General features: G+C 38.8%; 2 protein-coding genes across 2 annotated transcripts in view; both read right to left on the bottom strand.

The window, feature by feature from the left end:
- The window catches only part of LOC139944970 (pleckstrin homology domain-containing family H member 1-like), a 98,119-nt gene extending 93,379 nt beyond the window's left edge, over positions 1-4,740 (bottom strand). Inside the window, 2 exon segments of the mRNA XM_071942173.1 lie at positions 2,078-2,342; positions 4,516-4,740. Coding sequence (XP_071798274.1) covers positions 2,078-2,302 — 225 coding nt within the window. The 5' untranslated portion in view covers positions 2,303-2,342; positions 4,516-4,740.
- Positions 4,741-6,881: 2,141 nt separating this feature from the next.
- Positions 6,882-15,204, bottom strand: LOC139942753 (cytochrome P450 18a1-like). The gene is made up of 6 exons (XM_071939546.1): positions 15,095-15,204; positions 14,281-14,540; positions 9,982-10,097; positions 9,015-9,632; positions 8,025-8,268; positions 6,882-7,341 (listed from the first exon to the last, which is right to left on the bottom strand). The coding sequence occupies exons 1-6, from the start codon at positions 15,202-15,204 to the stop codon at positions 7,160-7,162; spliced, it is 1,530 nt and encodes a 509-aa protein (XP_071795647.1). The 3' UTR covers positions 6,882-7,159.
- Between the last annotated feature and the right edge of the window lie 1,046 nt (positions 15,205-16,250).

Below are 16,250 nucleotides of genomic sequence, written 5' to 3'. Positions count from 1 at the left end.
ATAGTGTCCACTGCCTTTAAACATGAATGATAAAAAAGGAATATTCACTTCAAATCTTACACTGGACCACAGTCCCGAGGCCAGTGATTTTACAGTAGTATTAGGCCAGTAAACTCAAGATAAAACAAGTCTGGCTGTCTTGTGTGTTCTTTTAAATTTAATAACAACAACTCATTGTGTACAAAACAAATTATGTTCAAATGTTGACTTGGGGTCTGATACTTTTGTTGATTAACAAAGTTTGCTTAATATGAAAGACAAACAAGTAAAAAATCTTCTCTTACATGTTTTAGTATTATAAAATATGATAAACAGTTAAATTCACGCTGAATACTGTGTCTGCATGGTTTCTTTTTCTCATTTTGAATCTGGTCTTGTAGTTTTGTTCATGACTGTAAAACAAATTCTGGTCAAGTAAATATATTTTGAGCAACCAAAATTTGAGACCTGAATAATATTTTAGTTCTTTTTTAAATAAAGCCCAAAGATAATTTTTTTTCTTCTTTTTTTGAGAAAATAGACTTATCTCAATATTTAGTTCTCATGTATTGAAAATCCTTGCTGAAACAAACCTCAGACAATGTGAATTTAAATTAAAGAGGGTTTTCAAAAATAAATATCAATACAGAAGCTACTTCACTTGTATGAATCATGTTTGTACACACATAGTGTGTACAAATGTACTGGTTGAATTGACCAGTACGTTTGGATCTCTCAAAAAGGCAATTTGATTTATAAACAAACAAATTGGTTTTACCTTAACGCTCAATGGTTTTACCTGATACAATTCATACAATGCATTTACCAATTAATTATATCATTTTAGGTCACATTAGGCCTACTGCTTTTGATCTGGCATATCAATTTTCCGTGGGAATTTATATTTAAAACAAACGTAGCATTAGTATTCATGCTTGCATTATACAAGATGGCCTGTTTTTAACATTCACAACCAGATTTCCATTATTTCAGACACCGCACTTAATGACCCACAAGATTCCCTCCTTTGTGTGATTAGAATTGAGTCTGAAATCACATTAAAGTTATCATAATACATTTCCCCTGGTAGTTTCAGGAAAAATAAATAAATAAACAAACTTAATGTGTAACACACACCTATATTTAATATAAGAAGTGTCTAAACAATGATGAACACATTTACATGAGAGCCACATAATAGGATACACATCACATGTCCTTATAACCATGGAGCTCCATGAACGTACATAATGAACAAAGGGCTGGCTATAAAAGATCATTTTTTTGTTTTTGTTTTCAAAATGATCAAAATGAAAAGCTGGCAAATACTGGAACCTACATTCGTTTTACATGTATGTATGTGGCTACTTGGCCAAGTGGCTACACGTTAAGTGGTGGCCAAAACGGGCTGGCCACAGAAACCGGTTTTAAAAGCTACACTACCACAGCTAAAAGGGGAGGGTATACAACGATGGTGACTATGCAAGAGGACAGGTGGCTGTTAAGGAAGTGGCCACAGTATAGACAGCGAACAACACAGAACAGTTTTGACAAGTAAAGAACACAGGACATTTTAGTAATGCACCATGCATTACATACCATAGCACCATCATGCAAAGAGCAAGGACAGCTTGATATATGCACAGAGAAAGGACCCTGAACTCTCTCTATGATGCATGTACGCCTAACTGTACTTATTCCTTACAAATTCAGTTAGTTTACCACTTGCAAACTTGGGTCAAAAATAAAACGAATACAGACTGGTAACCTTGGGTCTACCTTATATTAGACATTACACCTAAAGACACAGATCTTGCCAGTTGAGTTATGGCCCAGTTTCATGAACATAATAACCAGAGGAAAAGTGCTTTTACAAACATAATCAACAAGTACACCATCTAATTATAATCAATTCAGGGCAATTAACATATACAACACTGTAGATTTGGCTGGCAACTAACTTCTAAGCAACTCTCATGTGCTTAGCAAATTTGTGTACAAATCAGCATGAATGGTAAACGGAAGCAGCTTTATGAAATTGGGCCCAGAATACAACTGAACATAAACAAAATTCCTAAAATTTTGATGACACACTTACCCTTTCACCAAGAACAGCTCGGATCTTTGTGGCCTGTAACCGAAACTTATCCAGCTGCTCCTCTAGAAGAACGTATCTCTCCTTCCAGTCTTTATCTCCCTCCTCTTTTTCCCCTTCCCCCTCTTCCTGAACCCCATCCTTTGTAGCCTTGGATCTTTTCACATCAATATCTGTTAAGTGGCTTAAGATGTCGTGAGTTCCTCCATTGCTGATGCTGGTTGCCATGGTAATTTCTTATTAACTTTCCCAGGAGATAGTATGGTGTCTGCAACAAAGAAAAATCATCCAAAATGTAATATAAAAAAATTGTACGCATTAATCTGTGAAGCCACTGGCGAACTGGTGGTGGTTTATTTTTTTGAAGTACAGAGTGGTTGCAGGCTTTCTATGAATGATATTCAAGTACATCTCTTCATTTCACTAATATCATACGTTGTTCAAGGGTAATTTTCACAAAGTCCAACTCTGCAAAGTCCTACTAAATGTTTTGTTTGATTCTGTTGGATTGAGGAACTGTGCCTTGCTTTAAAACAAGGAATTGGGCATACAGTATTACCACCATACCCAGAGTCAGAGTCCAACAACTTTGGTGTCGAGTATTTTTTTTTTTTAGAGTGATGAAAAATCTTCAAATTATTAAATTAGTTGTACATTTTCAAATAGTTCACACACAAAAAATACTCATGAGCCACCATTAAAAATGTACTCGCTAAACTGAGCAAAATGTCCTGGATATCTTACTTTCCATGTTGTAGGGCCTATGACTCTGAACAAATATCTTTGTCTCCTGTTTACATTCATATAACTTCCAAATCTCAAACTCTCTTTTTTTTTTTTTTTTTAGATGATCTTCCCGTCAAGGGAACTCAGCAAACTCCCACAGGGGGATAAAAAATACACAACGAGCTGGGAACAGTCAATCTCTTTCACACATTGGTTTAACGCCTATGATTATGAATTGCACCAATCAAGAATTTGTGATTCAGTAGCTAGACAACACAAATTATTCTAGTCATTCTCAAATCAGCAAATAGCTTGATAGGATTTAAACCCACAACTTTCTGATTTCAAGTCAAGTAGTCTAACCACTATCACAGCAGTGACTACTAGAGAAATAATCTGACCAGTGAGCAAACATACTAATATGTACTACATATGCTAAATGAAATTATTGGCTGTTGTATTGAACTGGACCTACATGTACAACCTGTGTCCGGCTATTTTAGATTTGGGCCTCACATCTAAACAAACCGGCAGTCCACTCTTCCCATTGTTTGTAAAACATACATATTTAGCATAAAATGTAAGATTTACTAATTGATAGATGTTAATGTGTATCAAATCTCTCTTGACTAGCCTGGTTAGCATGCCAGTCTCCGTCGCATTGCTATTTGTGCGCAATGGAGGAGTCTAGTCTCAGCTATCATCTTAACACTAACAACTCAAGCATTTTGGAAAACAACAAAGGGAAGAAAATGCACAATGTTGTTCTTTTAATGTAAAGATGATTAAAACAATGGCTCATGAATATTGCTTTTTTTATTACTTTATTTTTTAATATTTTTTAATTTATTAATTACTGTTAAAAATACCTCCCACTTCCAGTTTATTTTTACGTTTCACTTTGAGGAGGCCTGCACATCAACAGCCACATCTGAGGCCATTTGTGCAGTAAAGTATCAAGATCAAGATCAAGATCATTGCAAGATGCTGACGTATTCGGTACTATCCATCATATTGAAACTACTGATTACATCAGCAATTATAATAATTATACTTCATATAGGTACGTAAACGAATTAAGGTATAATTTATATATAGCTAAATGATATATTATTGTGTTTTTCGTCTTAATGAGTGAAAAGTGGCAATCACGTCCTGAAGCCCTACAAAAGTATTATTGGGTCTACATCATCCATCAACATACATACATCTATATGTTTTATGTGGGTTCTCATCAATTTACAAAGCCTGTTCATCAGCATCTAGATCATTCAATGCAATCATTCAAACAATAATAACAGTACAGTATTCAGTTATTTTTTAAACACACACACAACGTGACAGACAGAGCCAAGCAACACAGTACAACACAACCATATGATTTTGATATTGCAATTTCACTTCAATTCAGTAACTGTGGTTGGCCAATTCATATTGAGTGAGTAACATAAAATTATTACATTGTATTTTGTAATTGTAACATTGGGGCAATGAATAAACACGAATTTATCTCTGAGATGTTCCAGATGCTTGAGTTCCAAATACAGTGAGTGCATGCTGTGTCTGTTATGATAAATCCAGTTCACAATCACACACAACACAACGCAACATAAATGATGCAGACAACACAAAACACGGCACCCCAAAACACACCGGCAAAGATTCACTCACTACTGTGCAGTATGTAATTGTAATGTAAGGAAAGGCAAACTTACATTCATTTATTGCGGATAACACCTCAACAGAATCTGCAGGCCTAGTAGTTTCGGAGCAACATAGTTATTTCATACTAACGAAGATATGAGGGCATAAATACTGACTCCTGAGCTGCACTAATGACCGGTCCTCCCAGATCCTACCGCAACACTAAAAATAAAGTCACAGCCCATAACAAAAAAACTCGACACATTATGAGTCACAGAAGACACTCGACTCATATATTTTGCTGTCATAAATAAAGTTTTGCATTTTGACTAACCTGGCTCCGGAACATACACCCAACATGTAAGCAAGTGCTTAGAGGCGAGAACCAGACAAGTGAGGTCCTTTTTTCCGAACGGAGCCTTCAAACAGCGCCACCAACTGACGGACTTACTCTCAACGTTTATTACTTCAATCGGCAATGCCGTACAATGAAGTGGGGCCTCGTAGTTGTGTTCAGATCTATTTTTGGCTAAACTTGCAGGATTTTCCCTGTATATAAAAGTATATGAACATTTAGAGTCTTACGTGTGTTCTTCATTGTATTGTAATTGTATCCCCACCAAAAGGTAGTGCCCCAAAAAACTCTCATAATGACCACATGACCACTTTTTTTAGCAAAGGCCTAGGCTAGGCCCCTAGCCTATACACAATTCACGCTCCGCCCCCACAAAATCAAACAAAACTTGAGCATAACAAAGGGCTTGCAACTGCGACACAGTTATCCAATGATTCCAGACATCAATTAGTAAGAAAATAGCTGGATATGATATGAGAGAATTTACTCCAAACTTTTTGGCGCGTTAGCACTTTTCCATCATTCAAACGCCCGGTTTTGAACGAAAAATGACCCCGGCTTTCCCATTCTATTATTTGATGTTGAGTTAATTATTCACACAATTATAATGTTATGTTAAAAAAAAAAGTGACAACCTTTTGGTGATGTGAGATAACTAAGTTATTGAAGAGCCGTCCGTATTAAAGCGACACAAAAGTACATGTGCCAAGCTATTTATCTTTGTACATAGGCCTACTCATTTTGGCTAGTATAAAGTTTTGGGGATCGTGCAACTAATTATAGTTTTGTAGGCTATAATAATAACAACTTGTTCAAAGGCCTGGGGGCTTTGTGCTTAAAACTTTTGAGGAAATTTGCTAAATGAGGCGTTTAACTAGCAGCAAGTCTATAGGAAAAAACACAATCGGGTGGAAACAAAAAATCTGGAATACTCGGGGAAAAATTCAAACGGCTGACCTGCAAAAGGGTCTAATGACTTTTATTATTCTATGGTATTTTTTTAATATTGTTAGCATTTAGCATTGGTTGATATGGGATGTTTTTTTTAGTGTGCTGCACCAATTAATGTCAAAATCGACCCTCATTGTGGCGCTATTTTTTTTATCATTCGGCGATGGCAAAAGCCGTATAGGCCCTAAGTTATTAATTGTATGGTCAGAGAAAGTTCACAACATTATCGCTCAGTATGATAACACAAATTTTAGAAGATTTTACAAAAACCTTGCTTTATTTGAAAGATATTCATTTTCTATTAGTATTATTATACAACTTATACTATATAGCTTTAAAAAACAAAAAAACAAAAAAACACGTTTTCCGCCAAAATAAAATCAGCTAAAGTCCCGAATAGGCTGCATGAAACAACATTAAAATCGAACTGTTATAGTTTTCATTTATTGCAGCAATGAACCTAATAGAAACAATAATTTATGTTAAAATAAAAATTATTATAATTATAAAGAGACTTTCCAAATTCCTTATAAATTAATAGGTGACAAGTTTCAATGATTTCAGTGGATGTAAACGAAAGCCCCTCGGACTGAAAATCGGCATAATACTCATTAAATAAATTGTCATGTGTGCTTTTTTTAACAGCCAGTCCCCATCATCAGTAAACCCACCATTAAACTAAAAGTATAGATTTGTGTGCAGATTTATCAGAACCGAATACGCGTGCTTTACTCTCACTTTTTCTTTCCCAATGCATTATACGGCTTAGCCACTTCTCTTGAGAACAAATTAGAAATGTTTTTGTTGAAAACAGCAATGCAATCACAAAACGTTAACATCATTGACCCAAGACCAAACACGACTGCCATGGCGTATGCCGAACCCCAAAACAGTTTTTTTTTTTTTTTTTTTTTAATTTACTTTATTATGACCAAATATTTGGAAATTCAGACAATGGTGTTTGGATGCAATAGAGGTTGTTACAACATTGTTTACTAACAAGTTTTGAACAATGTCCAAAGTTATTACTTAACAGTGTTTAAAGGCACTGAACACGTTTGGTAATTAAACTCAAAATATAATTGTTAGCATAACAACTTACTTGGTAACTAGGAACAGAGAGATGTTGATAATATTACCCATTGTGAGAAGGCCGGCATCTGAAAGCACACACACAATGTGCAACAAGGGTATTTTTTCTTTCAACATTTTCTTACAACTTCGATGACCAAATGAGTCAAAATTTTCACAGACATGTTGTTTTATGCACCTTTTGGGATAGGCTACACCAAGTACTTGTCTTTGACAATTACCAAAAGACTTGTCCAGTGCCTAAGATTGATAGAGCGTTCGTAAAGGAAAACAAACTATTCTTCGAGATTGAAAACAAATTGGTTTTAAAGAAAGTCTCATTTTCTTGGGACAGCTCTGAGTCTGGTAGTTCGGGGCAGGTGTGTGATCCCTGGTAACCCGTCCAGGCTTGGGTGTGGGTCACCTTTAGGTAGTTCAAGACGAAACCTCTGAAGAACACCGGTGAAGGCCAGGAATATTTCACATTTGGCCAGCTGCTCCCCGAGACATGCCCTGCGTCCTGAAAGACAAGAAAGTAGTTATTCAAAACGGGAGATAATTACTTTCGATCTGGAAGCTCACTCAATATAAAGTTCCATAATATAATAAAAATCTTCCAGAGAAACATGGCTGTCTTAAGTACTTTTAATGTCGACAATATAGTAGGTTCATTTGAAAGACCCCTACATGGTTATTTTTGTTCTTCTTTTAATGCACCAACCGGCCAACTGAGGACCACTGGTCAGGTATGCGAACATACAGGAAAAAGATACAAAGTCTGTCATTGTTTTCACAGTGGCCAACTCGGATCATTGATTGGTTGACATTGGTAATTGATACGTCTACTCGACCACCCCCCCCCCAAGCGTATCATCCATTAGCTGAATTGCTGAGGTCAAGCAATGCGCTACGAACAATTTTCAGCCAATGATAGTTCCTTATTCTTTCACTCAATGAGGGCGCTGTTTGGGTTATGTGCAAAGTCCCGACCACAGACATTGGGTGTGTTCGTTTAGCTTCCCTGGGTCGACCCCGGTGTGTGGCGGTTTTTTTTCCAGGACGAACGTGTGCAGATAATTACCCACGTTCGTCCTGGACAAAAAACCCGCCACACACCGGGGTCGACCCAGGGAAGCTAAACTAACGCACCCATAAAGAACCTAGGTGTTATATGTCTGTGGTCCCGACCGAGTGTTATTTTACCTATTGAAAACGGCATGTAAGACTCGTGGTTTATAAGTTGCCCATTCGTGTCTAAGAAACGGGTAGGGTCGAACCGGTCTGGTTCCTGCCAATACTCAGGATCCATGTGTGAAGAATACAGGTTAGCCATGACGGTGGTTCCTTTGGGTAGAATGAAGTCTTGTAGCTCTACATCTTCTGTCGTTGCATGTGGAATAGCGCAAGGGATGACATTGCAACGCCGATGTAGCTCTAGAAGAGTTGCCTGCAGACAAACAAGGATTGTGTTAGCAAGTGTTGGGTGCATTTGATTTTGAAACACAACTCTAGGCATGGCTTATGCAGTTCCATCATCTTTTTGTTTACGATCTTTTTTTTAATGATCTGCACCAAAATACGTGGCTCAAAGTGAGTCAAATTACCCAAGTTTTGAGATGTCACACTACCGCCAATAGTTTTAAAGGGAAACGTTGTTCACTATCAGCCTCTAAGGAAACAGTCGCAACCAACAGTTATGTTTGGTAACCTGTTTTTACTATTGAGCTGTTCCTTCTGTGTGGTGCTAAGTGGATTTATGTGCGTTAATGAATTAAACTTGTAATGTCTGGGACTACACGACACTGAGTTGGAAGGAAGAGAGATCCATTAATTTGGGCAAAATGCATCACTAGAACTGACAGATCAAAATAAGAAGTGAAGGAATTATTCATAAGGTTATTGGATACACCAGTAATGTGTGAAAGGGTACCCGACGTTTCAATCAGATGGTCGTCTTCGGAAAATAAGAACAGGTATGCAGCAGACTTAGACCCTTTTCGAAAATACGGCTTCGGCTTCAGACTCTGCTCAGGCTAGCTTGGCCACAACTAGGTTGGTTTGACATTATTGCGCGTGCTTTGAGATAGGCCTACGTGCTCAGGGCTACAGACGACAGAATGGAGCCTGAAGCCGAAACTAAAGCCGAATCCAAAGCCAAAGCCAAAGCCAAAGTCTTGTAAGACTTCAAGTTACCTGTGTAAACGGTAGATGCGTCTTATCGGCCATTGTAGGTATTCTATCACTCCCTACTACTTCATTTATCTCTGCTTGTATACGTGTCTGAATATCTGGATACATGACCATGCACACAAAGCTCCACAGTACAACCGCGTTCACTGTTTCCGTCCCGCCAAGAAACAAGTCAGTCACTACGTGCTTTATGTAATCCTCGGTGAAACCAGTCTCTACCTTGCTGTAATTGTTAGAGTCAGATAGCTCTCTCTTGGCTATCTCGCTAAGGTAGATGTCGATAAGATCTCGTGGTGAGTCGTGGTTAAGACTCGACTTGTGCTCTTGGACTCTATCTGAGACGAATTCTGAGATACCGGTGTACATCTCTCTGACGGCAAGATGGCCGCGAAGGGGAAGGTACCAGAGTAATGGGAAGAAGTTAACGGCACTCGCACTGGTGAGGTGTTTGAAGAACACATCGGCCATGTGCAGGAGGTGTTTAAAGTCTGGATTTGAGGGTTTGTATCGCTGCCCGAAGCAGACGGAGCAGATGATGTTACTGAAGGTAAGCTGGACAAGGTAAGTCATGTCAATCGGGCTGCCATCATGGGAGGCAAGCTCAGCTACGAAGTGGGAAACCTGACGTGCAGAAAGAATAAACGTGTTAATGAAAACTAACACCCAATATATAGTTTTGAAAAAGTGTATGCTTCGCTGTGTAAATTGTGTGAACTTACCAGCTATACAAGTGCTGCAGATTTGTGTCTCATCAGTGCAGACCAAAGACTTCTCTTTGTTCTCCCATTGTTTGGACATAGTTTATTTTACCGAGAACTGTCCCCGGTGTGACTTTTTCCCGGATCCCTTTTGTTAAAGTCCTCGGTTATCAATAGTAGACATGCCAACTACATGTATGTGTTATAGTTAAAACATTCTTGGGAATGTATACGGGCTGGGCGGGAATAAAACCACATGTGTTTTGACCAACCTCTTCTGTTACTTTGTTTTCCATCTGGGTGCGGCCTTCACCAAAACTGCGCATGACAGACAATACGAACCGTCGGTGATCCCGCCAAAGTTGGTTGGCCTGCTGATTGGCGATTCCTGATTGGTCAAAATAAATGAGAACAATTTGGATATGACAAAGTATAGCTGCCTGACGGGTTTGTCGTGAGGATTTCAACTGGCACCAGTATAATCATGTATAGAACCAACACACTTCGAATGGAATGGAACTGTGTTACTGTTCTAGCAACAACGAAAAAAAAGTTTTTACTTGTCGGAGTCTTATATGGTCATGATTATGCAGATTTCGACTGTAACTATATATCATAGGTCTTAAATGATTTGACTCTGAGAGTAGTGACGGATATTGGTACTGGAAACTTTCAGCCACGAACTGGTAGTTTATTTCTTTATAAATAAATTTAGAAATCCTTGCACCCCAAAACATTAAGGGGGCGTCGTTTGTCACCCCCCCCCCACTTCCATGAAAATATCTGGTGTGCCACTGAACAAAGTGGATTTGATCAGCTATGGTCAGCGACTCAACTGAATAATAATGTTTATTAACAAGTGATGTGTAATTTACTGTTTTGGCTGGTAACTCCCTGCTGTGCCAGACCTTTCTGTGCTTAATAACAATCGTTTGTTGTAAACAGTATAACGGCTTCATGAAATCGTGCCTATTGCGAAAGAAAAGTATCCTTTCTGTGCCTACCTTGTCGTTAACATAAACCACATGTCTCGAATATTCATATAATAATGACGACGACACACTCCGTCGCGGAACATGACAGCAATTATACCCTAGCTATGATTAGTGGGCCTACATATTATAAAACATTAATATAACATCTCTCCCATTATTTGTCATCGATGGAATGGGAACTGAGCGTGATGAGCCAACATACTCCCCCGGGTTCCACCCTCGGCTATGTCAGCACTCTCCAACGAAACTACGGGAATTACCGCAGATGAACAACACCCAACAATTGCAATCCAAGCTGACTCAAATTGCAAGAGATTTGGATCTGCCAATGGAGGTCACTGTGTTTTACAGAGACTAAATTAAAAAACTATCGTGACATTGTATACTTAATTTGACGGGTTTCAAGGTTGAACTTTAAAAACATAAATAATAAATAACTTAATATAGACATCAAACTTAAACACATTTTTGGTATACAGGATTACTAATTCTGCAGGAAACAAATTAGTTTCAATCTGAAAGTTCACAGACAGTGACCATACAGTTTAGGGCCTACCAATCTTGTCAATCCTCTTTTTCCAAACTACAAATTTAAGAAAGCAGCATTTGGGCATATTTCAGTGTGTTCCCAGCCCAGAACCCACAAATTTAAATTACAACAGGGGCCAATTTCATCACGAACTTCTTAAGCGGAAAATAGAGCTGAACAATTTCCTGCTACGCAGCAATTAGCAGGATACAAGCCACAGATTGTATTTGAGAAGTGTTATTTTGGCTGGATGAGCACATTGTTGTGTTTGCTGCTTCTTGTGGCGCTCTATGAAATTGGGCCCACAGTTTGGGAAAGTTGCACAGTTTTACTGCTCTTTATACGAATCGCAAAAGTAATGTGAGAATTAACTATAGATAATAGTAAGCTTGTGAGTATAACCATATAGCAATTCTCTTTTGAGGGAGTGTTGACTCTGGTAAAGTGCCGGTTTTGTCTCGACTGTTCGGACAGTATACTTTGCTCGTCTTCAGTGAGTAGTGTAGTTCGCAAACTAACTGTAATTGCGAACAATACAAAGTTACCATGACTGATGTTGCTGGCGAAACTGTTTGTTCAAGATTGCAGTCAGCAGTGTGTCATTGAAACGAGAGGATCATAGTCGGATCTACCGTCGTGAAAAGAACAGTTGCGAGTGAACTAGATAAAAGTTTGTTGCGGCTTTGCTCAAGTTAGTTTCGTATGAGGTTTCTGAATTTAGTTAGTTTATTTTATCCCGAAAGGAAAACCTCAGAGAGAAATGAACAGAGCTGTCATCACTACGTGGATGTTCAAAACCACGACAACAAGTTTAGAGACCTTGGCAGCGATTAACGGTATCCCAACCTAATCCCATGTTCAACAATTTCATTGGGTTGGCGCACTTTCTACTCTAATTCACGCCAAGAAGTGTTCTCTCATAAACCACCAAGCGCTAAAGATTTAACAAATTGATACTTAAGTCCGGTAAAGCCATCGGACGGACCCTTACATCCCCGGGAGCCGCATGGGGGCCTCGGTCGCTAGTGACTTGGCTGTGAGCCGTGGTTCCGAAGCCACAGAACCGAGGTGTTGACAGTCATTCCAATTCATAGTGGTCAAAAACTGTAATAACATATTGGGTGTAACTTGGGAGATCTAGGTGGTCTTTGGTAAAGCACACCCCGGCCACAAAATGCGGTTAGAACTGGGCGGGATCGGAATTGCAATGGTTTGTAAATTTGGATTAATGTATTATCAGTGAATAGGGTGGGACCAAAAATGAAAATACTGCAGAAAATATTTATACCCACTCAATTAAAACATCCCGTCAGTCTGAAGTATGATTGTTCGTACGTCAATCATCATTTTGAAGGGTATGTTGAAAACGGATGTAGGGATCCGACTCTGTGTGAATTACAAAGAACATGCCTTGTAATTATCGAGCCCCCCCCCTCAAGAAAAACAAATAATATAAATGTTTGCATACATGATTCTTCCAAGCCAAACCCACACACCAGCCAATATAGCGCCAACATTGTGTGCCAACTGTAATGTGAAATGCTGCGTTGCAGGGCACACAATATTCTATAAAAAAATACATAATTACGGAGCATTGTTATTTCCCTTTGTCTATAATGCAATTAACAATTTCCCATAGACGTTTTACACAAATTTCTTAAGGAGCGCACCTGCCGGTCTTTAAAAAGTCCTTTTTGATACATTTTCTTTTCCCTTTTGACCTTGGTCTCCATCAGGTACCTAATGAGCCCACTTTGGGCCTGGTACAGATTATTGCCCACCCCCACGCTATCGGTCAGCATCCCCATGAAAGCTTATCGAAAACGTACATGGGTTTTTCCCTCTCTCATATGAGAGAAATTCTCTTGGGAGAAAATCAAGGAGTGCTTTCCTGTCTGTCAGGTGTTGTCTCAAAGGCCGGTTAGAAGGAGACGCCGCCGGGGGACCTAGCCCCCAGGTATTCCCGCCATATAACACATTATCATAATTTGCTCTTGTTAATAACACGCCATTTTAAAGCAATTACAGTGGTGCCAGGAATAAGTCATGCATGTGAAATAGTATTGAAGGTTTTGGTAGAGAGTTCGGGTAATAAATCTGATCTGCACGCAGAAAAGTTCGACTTACACTAAGAAGAATAACAATGTTACCAGCTAAAATAATATATTGGTTGTGACCGGTTCTCTGATCAGTTTTGTTGAACAAATAATTGCTCAGCAAATCTGCTAAGCGACATTCACTGCTTACTATAATTGAACAAACTTGTGAAATAGATATAGGCCTAGCTGCCAATGAAGACTATCAGAGCATACTGATCGAAACGTCGAGTTATCAAACCACCGGTTGTTCTCAGAACCATCACTCAAACGAGGTTTGCATAAAATTCTCCCAGCAGGTAATAGGTGTACTTTTAAGGAAAGTTCGTTTCTGTTATTTTAATTGTAGATGTTTGCAAAAAAACTTTCGAAAATTTCACTTTAAAAAGTTCTCGGGTTTTTGAGATATCGCCGAAAATCCGGAGCGAATATGTCCATGCAAAAAGAAAGTCCCTATTTATATGAATACACAATCTGATGAGAAGCGTTACTGCAGAACGTTTCAAATTTTGGGAAATAAAAACTGATATTTTTTTACCTAACATTACTTCAAAGTTAAATAATATCCATACTATCGAAAGCTGCTGCAGCTGTAGGCTTTTAATCAATAGTTTTTGTACTGCCATATACATTTTAAGAGTGTTCACCAAACGTGTATCTCCCCTTTAAAGGAGGCATGACAACGGCGAAATCAACTTAACTAATTGTTTTATCAAACTTACACAAGAAGAAACCGAAGGTGGCAAATGAAGGCAATGCTTACTGTAAAATGGTTTTATGTTACCGAGTTCCCGTTTAGTAACATGTCAGTCTTGAACCAGATAATTTTAAACCAACATCATTTACCCTTAAATAATCGACGATGTGGGTGACCTTGTCTTCTATGTAGCTTTGTTGCACAGGAGTTTGTACCAATTATGGGTTATGTTAGGTGTAAACTAGATGACTTACCTTTTCCCTGATTCACCCGGTTTAAGACCCAGTCGGGCCGCCCAGCGAACGACTGCCCTTTAGTGACGAACGCCTCCCTGATTGCTTTCCTTCCGTTCAGCACCACCACAAGTTTGGTACCAAGACGGACGCTAAAGATGCTACCGTATCGCCGGGCAAGACGAACGAAAGTCAGGTAGGGTTTTCGGCCCATGAATGGGATGTAACCAATAAAGGGTAATCCTAGAGGTCCATTTGGCATTCGCTTCAAGGTGCGGGATCTGTAAATTCAATTTAAATCAGTCCAAATACTTATACATATGCAAATGGTCTTACGTAGACGTACAGGTAATGCAATGAGAGACGGTCTTTGCGATATTGTTACACAGTCCACGTGTTGCTTTACATTCGGTAATATTAATTTGTTAGTCTGTCTATTCGTATAAATTGTTACACTTGATTGGTAAAAATGAAGGAACGAAACAATAAATATACTGGTTTTAAACAGAGCTTTCTTTCTAACTTCAAAACAGCACAAACTACAAGTGAGTTTAAATATTGCTTTTATTTATTGCTTTCATTTAAAATTATTGCCGAAAATGCCAAAAAGTACGGAATTTGTTATCAAGCAAATACAACAATAAAATACCATTTTATTGACTTATTCTGCATTTCATTCGTTTTACTCATGGTTCCCAAGGTACTTATTTCAACCTCAACCTCACCGAATCATCCCCTTCCAACGGCCCCACCATGCGCCCAGACACCAGTGAAACCATACCCGATGATAAACTGAGTCACATAACGTCATCAATAATTTGATTGATATACTTACCTGTACTTCAAGAGGGCCAGTGCCAAGATTGCTAACACCAGAGACACAAATCGCCCATCCAAAAATCGTCCCAAGCTTTTCAAAATGGCCCAAGTCTGAAAAATCGCCATCACTCTATCTAAACTACACAACAACAAGCAATTTTTTAGTTAAAACAAAAATCTACAAGCTGAATAATTTGTGTGAGACTCGGTCACAAGCCATTGGTAGTCTGTATTGAAAATGAGTTAAAATGAAAAACACACAGGCCTACCTCGGAAATTCCTTCGGTAGATTAGTTTGCTCTTAAATGAATGGTCTATTTCCGACAACCTTGTTCAGCCTCAGGGTAATCGGTTATATAATCGGCGAACAACCAGCCTTGCTATTGGTTGATGGAGTTTGGGACGTCATAATAGAGCCAAGTTTGTGTCGCTTTGCCGTCTACTCTTTACCCGGGACCCCTGGGGACCGTCCCACCGGACTTGGTCTCGGTTTGGGCTGAATACCACTGGCCTTTCGTCTAAGCCTCCCAAAATAGAGAATCAACACAATAATATTCCCTTATTTCCCCTCTGTAATGTTCTTTCAGGAAAGCCTCCTTAGGATTGGAGATTTGGGGTTTTCGCTACTGACAATCTAATCCGGCAACATGATGACAACTTCTTTTGGCGCCAATACTACGGAGATAAAAGAAAAGAAAAGCGGGCAGTGAACTTACCACCAACATCCACGCCAATCAAATACCTCAGTGAACCAGTTCAAATCGGACGCGTTAAAAGCTTATACCCGGAGCTGGAAAAGGGTTCGGCATAGAGTGTGTTACAGTTTACGGAACTACTTCCGAATAACCAAAGAGTGGAAATGGTATTCAAGTTTTATGCATTTTTTTTCAGTGGGCGCGGCACCACGCGGGAAAATAAATTGTGTTTACAGGTCATCAAACTAATCACAACTATCGGTGACGCAGAAGCACAGCTTATACTGTGGGTGGATTGAGGCGCTCTTTGATTGCATCGGACATTTTCATTATCTTTGCAGAAAAAAATTACCTTCTGTTATTATAAGTTCAGATGCTGCCCGATATAGAATAGTAAAGACGGAGCAAGAGGGCAGGTGATTGACAGTGAGTTTCGAACAAAACATGAAGTGATTTTTTTCTTTGGTTTCATCGAGT

The sequence above is a fragment of the Asterias amurensis genome, chromosome 1, assembly GCF_032118995.1.
Source record: "Asterias amurensis chromosome 1, ASM3211899v1".
NCBI classification, from domain to species: Eukaryota; Metazoa; Echinodermata; class Asteroidea; order Forcipulatida; family Asteriidae; genus Asterias; species Asterias amurensis.
The sequence above is the reverse complement of the archived record's forward strand: the minus strand, read 5'-3'. Positions and strand labels throughout refer to the sequence as shown.